The sequence below is a fragment of the Theobroma cacao genome, chromosome 3 (genome assembly GCF_000208745.1).
Source record: "Theobroma cacao cultivar B97-61/B2 chromosome 3, Criollo_cocoa_genome_V2, whole genome shotgun sequence".
In the NCBI taxonomy this organism is placed as follows: domain Eukaryota; kingdom Viridiplantae; phylum Streptophyta; class Magnoliopsida; order Malvales; family Malvaceae; genus Theobroma; species Theobroma cacao.
Genome location: NC_030852.1, coordinates 22525437 through 22530889, shown reverse-complemented (window position 1 = coordinate 22530889; position 5453 = coordinate 22525437). Strand labels below are relative to the sequence as shown.

At 36.3% G+C, this 5453-nt stretch overlaps 1 protein-coding gene across 1 annotated transcript; it reads right to left on the bottom strand.

Annotated features, from left to right (window-relative positions):
* Positions 296-4538, bottom strand: LOC18604774. The gene is made up of 2 exons (XM_007037407.2): positions 4202-4538; positions 296-2924 (listed from the first exon to the last, which is right to left on the bottom strand). The coding sequence occupies exon 2, from the start codon at positions 2908-2910 to the stop codon at positions 556-558; it is 2355 nt and encodes a 784-aa protein (XP_007037469.2). The 5' UTR covers positions 2911-2924; positions 4202-4538; the 3' UTR covers positions 296-555.

Below are 5453 nucleotides of genomic sequence, written 5' to 3'. Positions count from 1 at the left end.
GAAATATGTTCTTGAATTCTTGCATATATCTAGTTTAGAAAAATTGATTGTAGTGATCCATAAATCACCTTGTCTAGTCAAGAGAACACAGGACAGATTGTTTATGTACAATCTCCATTAGATCTTTGGTACCAATAAATCCGTCATCCCTATATATGCTTCCTCATTGCAACTAAAGGATCAATGTATGCTGCATAATTTTTGGAGAGTACTTATCAAACACTATAATCTGACCTTATAAATTCACAATGCAAACTTTCATCTACTCTAAGTAATTCAAATAAGAGAGGGCAAAGAAGGTAAAGTTTATTCGCTATCCCATAGTTAAATACCATCCGATGCAAGTTTTCATTCTCTATAGCAGATGTACAGGAAAAAAAAGCAATACAAAGCAAAACTGCTTTAAGGCCTAATATACAGGGCAAAAACACAAGGATAACTCTTAATTACTCAAAACTTTCCTCACATTATAATACTGCATTTTCCTCAGAAGTTAGTTATTTCGTATCACCTTTAAATTTTAGTTTGCCCTTTTTTTTCAGTATGTACAGTAAATCAAAGACCTTCAGTAACTCCGCATATGTTATTAGTTTCTGAGAAACTAGTATCCAGAAGAGAGATGACAGATTCAAAAGCACTAACCAAAGCCTTCACCTTGCTCGACTTGGTCCTCACAAGCCTACTTGCAGTCTCTTCAATCATATTGTTGTACAAAATCCCTGAATTTTTCTTCTCTTTAACATCATTGTGTCTCAAAGAAATTTTGTCAGATTGGACTTCCTGGCCAATATCAGCTTCTTTTCCTACAGATTTGTTCTTGCTTGTGTAACATTCACTATTTAGGATATTACCATTTTTGTTGTCACCAAGCACTCTTGGCCTGAACTTAAGTTTCCTTGGGGTATAGTCCTCACCTCTACCATTTTGGTTATCAGAATTTCCATTGTCAACAAGAGCTCTCCTCCTGAACTTGAGTCTTCTTGGAGTAAACTCCTCACATCTACCATTTTGGTTATCACCATTTCTGTTGTCAATGAGCACTCTTTGCCTGAACTTGAGTCTCCTTGGAGTACAGTCCTCAACTTCGCCTATTTGGTTATCATCATTTCTGTTGTCAGCGAGCATTCTTCGCTTAAATGCAAGTCTCCTTGAAGTGCAATCCTCAAGCGGAACTTCAATCACCTTTCCTCTCTGAAAATTCAGCTTTTCACCTTGCAAATGTCTATCATTTAAAGTGGTTACCAAAGCCCTTTTAGGTCTACCCTTGCACATCATTTTTGAGCTGCTTTTTTGCTTTTTTGCAGCCACTTCATCATGTTCAGATGAGTCATCACTATGGATAGACTTGGATGATGCCAATGACAACGAAGAAGTTAAAGATGGTTGAGTGACATTCAATCCATATGGAATGGATGTCAAGCCTTTCTTACCAGGAAGTAAGGACAAGGATGGAGGCAATCCACAGGCATGAATTCCTTTTGGCCTGTATATCATGTTCTTCTTCTCATATGATTGGGGAGATTGGCCTGTAGGAATTCCGTTTCGAGTGTGTTTCACGCTCTTGTCCTTAGAAAATGAAGATGGCATTGTGGACAAATCACTGACATGAAAACTACTTTGAAGGGATTTTGCAGGCTTGTTCTCAGGATTTGACTCAATTATGTACAAAGTCTTCTCAGGAATATCTGAAATGCTCGTTTGCTTAGAATAAGATTTCTGAACATTCTCTTGATCTGTCAAATGAGAAACTCCTGTTAGGTTCTTGGACCCTATTCCATCCTTACCGCAGGACTTCTCAGGCTTAATTTTCTTTGAATTCTCCTGCTTCTTTGAACGACAAACTCCTCTTGACTTCTTTTTTCTGGCATTCATGCTTGAAACACTGGTACTGGATTTTTTGGGAGACAAGGAAACAGATGATGGCACTACATTTTTCTTCTCACCAATCATAAAGTTTCTCATTCCTTCACTTATTGTCATTTCACCTTTATTTCTGCCACCTGAAACTCCTAATGAAGTCATGGACATAACATTTGTTTCCTTGCTTTTGCTGCCTTCAAGGTTCTGTTTGCCACTCGAACATGCCTGTTTTAGAGGAGAATATGGCTTTGATTGGGGCTTCAGCTTTGAGTCTCTTGCATGTGCAACTGCAAAATCAGTTTCCCTGAGAAGTAATGGCACTTGCTTTTGTGAGACAATTTCTTTATTGCTCCATGATGATACTTCCCTTTCAATGCGATCAGGATCAACAGGTTTCTGGCTTTTGGAATCAGGAGAAGGCTTCTGACTAACATCTGGTTTCTTATCCCCTTTTGATAATTTAGTTTCTGCATTTTCTTCATCTGGGACTTCACCTTCTTCTGCTATAGTTTTGATGTCAACCAGATCATCAGGAGAGGGCTTAAGACTGACAACAGAATAGCCTGGTTTCTGGTTGGTATCATCAGAAGGCTTGAGATTAATTTCTGATTTCTTTCTATCTGTTAAATTTGTTTCAGTGTTTTCCACATGGCGTCCTCCTTGTCTTTGTGCACTCTTAATGACAACAGGATATTCAGGTTCCTCGATATTGAAATCAGGAGAAAGCTTAAGACTAACTTCTGATTTCTTCCTTCTCTCCCCCAATTTACTTTCAGTTCTTTCCATAGTTTGGCCTGCACCTCGCTTTGCTGTAATAATTTTAGGCATAGAACTCCTTCGACTCTTTGACTCTGTTTCAAGATTACACCTTGTTCCATATTTGCAAATGTCATGGCAAGAACCCTGTGAAGTTCTGAGATAACGTGAAATAGCTGTTACTCCACCACTTGGCATGATAACCTTCCCAGTAGAGTGCCTCCTTGTGGAAACACTTTCAATCTCATTTATCTTTGGGGTAGCTGGGATATCAATTATAGCTTCTACCTTCATTATGACTTACAAGCCTGCAGTAGATCAAAAGGATTTTGTTAGAAGCACTTACACAGTCCTATACACAGACACAGACAGCCTTGAAGCAAGGTGTTAAACAATTGTCTGACAAAAGTAGAAAGAAATATTATCTCGTCCTGCTAAAATTAGAAAAATGTATTCAGCCTGGAAAAAGAAATAGAGTTAAGAATGTCTTCAGGGATCTTATGATACTCACAATTTCTAAATAAGTTATGCAAAGTTGGAGCCACTACTACAACAACCTCGCAAAGGAATGTATGAAACAAATTAATCCATTCTCCTCTACCTCATATGAGTTCATTCAGATTTTCAAAGTGCTTAGTTAAATAATTTGTTTCCTCAAACACCTGCTGAATTCAAGGCATTTTAACAACAATTAGGCCAATTTTTGTTTCTATTGTTCTTGATGCAGCCAAGAGCCAGATATCACAGTAGATTGAAAACAAGACTACAACCCATAAAATCGTTGGTCCTTCATGCCACAGTAAAGCAATGATTATTAGAGGATAATTCATGGTGAGGAAAGCCTATTCAACCAGATTATTGTTGCAATACCAATTTCAAGGATAAAAAGTTTTTTTCTTTTGCCAACATTAAGCATGGTACAACCACATAGCAGCCGAGAAGAAAATTCATGAAATCCTAAAAAGCCTTTGCTCTCAATTTTGGTGATGACTACAAATTTCCACAACAGCTACTACATTTTATGTTGCACTTCAATTGCTCCACAATATACACCAGGTAATTCCATGTCCTATGGTGGCAATGACTAATAATCTACGGAAAAGCAATGTACCCAATCATTTTTGTCATAAACTTATCAAAGGATTGACAGACAAATTAAAAATGGAGGTTTCAGAGTAATTATATCATCTCAATGCAATTTTTTGAAACAATGCAAATAACCTATAAGAATAAAAAACAATTTTGCAATTCCCTGCACCAATATATTGATCAAAACTATATATTTGACTACAATGAAAAAGAAAAAAGAAGAGAAAACAATACACGACCATTTGAAGAAAAAAAAAAAAAACTTTCTCATCAACCAAACACATTCATGACCAAACAAAGAGAAACCCATATGTAATTGACATGCCAAAAGCTCAAATTCATATTCAGAACAGAGACGAACTATTTGCAACCCCCACATATTCAGAAGCCAAAAAAATAAAAAAAATAAAAAAAACCAACCCAAAGCCACAAGTATGAGAAACATTGCAAATAAACAACTGAGAAAAGGTTAATGTGCAAAAGCAAAAGGCCAAACCTTTGTGTTTTTGCAAGTTTGAAATGATAGAAGAAAGGGTTTGTCAATGCAAACATTCTTTAGGCAACAGGAAAAGAAGGAAGAAATTAGCGGCTGCTGCCGTTTCGTTTCGTTTCTTTTCTATTTTTGACAAATGGAAACGCGTTTGTTGAAACCAAATCTCGTTCCTTCAAAATGAAGCCTTAATCTTGACTAAGCTAACATTAGTGTTTCTTTTGGATATGGAGTTTGCATGGTCCTTTTCCCTTTTGTGTTCTTTTTTTTTTTTTTGTGGGAAAAATATATACAACGTTGGCAGAAACAATGTTTCATAGAGAAAAAGCAGGGGATCTCACCATGAAAAAATGATCTTTGATAACGATGAATCCTTTTGTTGCATAAAAAGATATATATTTTATCTATAATTCTTTAAAAGGCACATAGCAAATACAGACAAAGCCTTCATTATAATTAAAATAACATACAAATTGATGTACTTGTCAACCATGAGGATTATTTGAAATTGATCTTAAGATAGCAGAAGAATAAGGGTAGCAGAATGACTAGCCATCAGAGGTCTGCTGCTGTACATAGCCAAGCAATAAAAAAATAATATGCAAAACGCACCGGATCAATAAAAGACTGAGGAAGAAAGAACAAGCTTCAAGGTGCACCGTTTTATTAAAGATGTAATTAATTAGGATTCTTTAAATTTTTGTTAAGTTAGTTAACAGAGGATTAGTTATACTATTTTGTCTTTTTCTCCTCTATATTGTAAATATACAGACCTTTTGTAACTTTTCTCTGCAAGGTATGAATCTGAAAATTTCTCAACATTCCCATGCCGTCATACAATGTCTGACATGGTATCAAAGCCGATGGTTGCTGGAAAATGAATTTCTTCATTCCTTGAAACGGTAGCTCTTTATCACTGGTAAGGTAATCTCTCATCAGATCATTTGCCATTTCTCAACTTGGTTTACTCGATCCATTGTGAGTTGATATCTGTTTTCATTTAAACAAAAAATTATGTCTGAATCAACTGAGTCAAGTTTTCAAGGGTCACAGACCATGTCTCAAACTTCACCCATTGGAGATCCCCAATTTCCTTACTTCCTTCATCATACTGACCATCCTAGGTCAGTCATCATCAACCCCAAACTCACCATTATTAATTATGTAACCTGGAGTAGATCCTTCCTTCTAGCTCTCTCAATCAGAAACAAAATGGGTTTCCATAAATGGAACTATCTCTAAACCTCAACCAACTGAT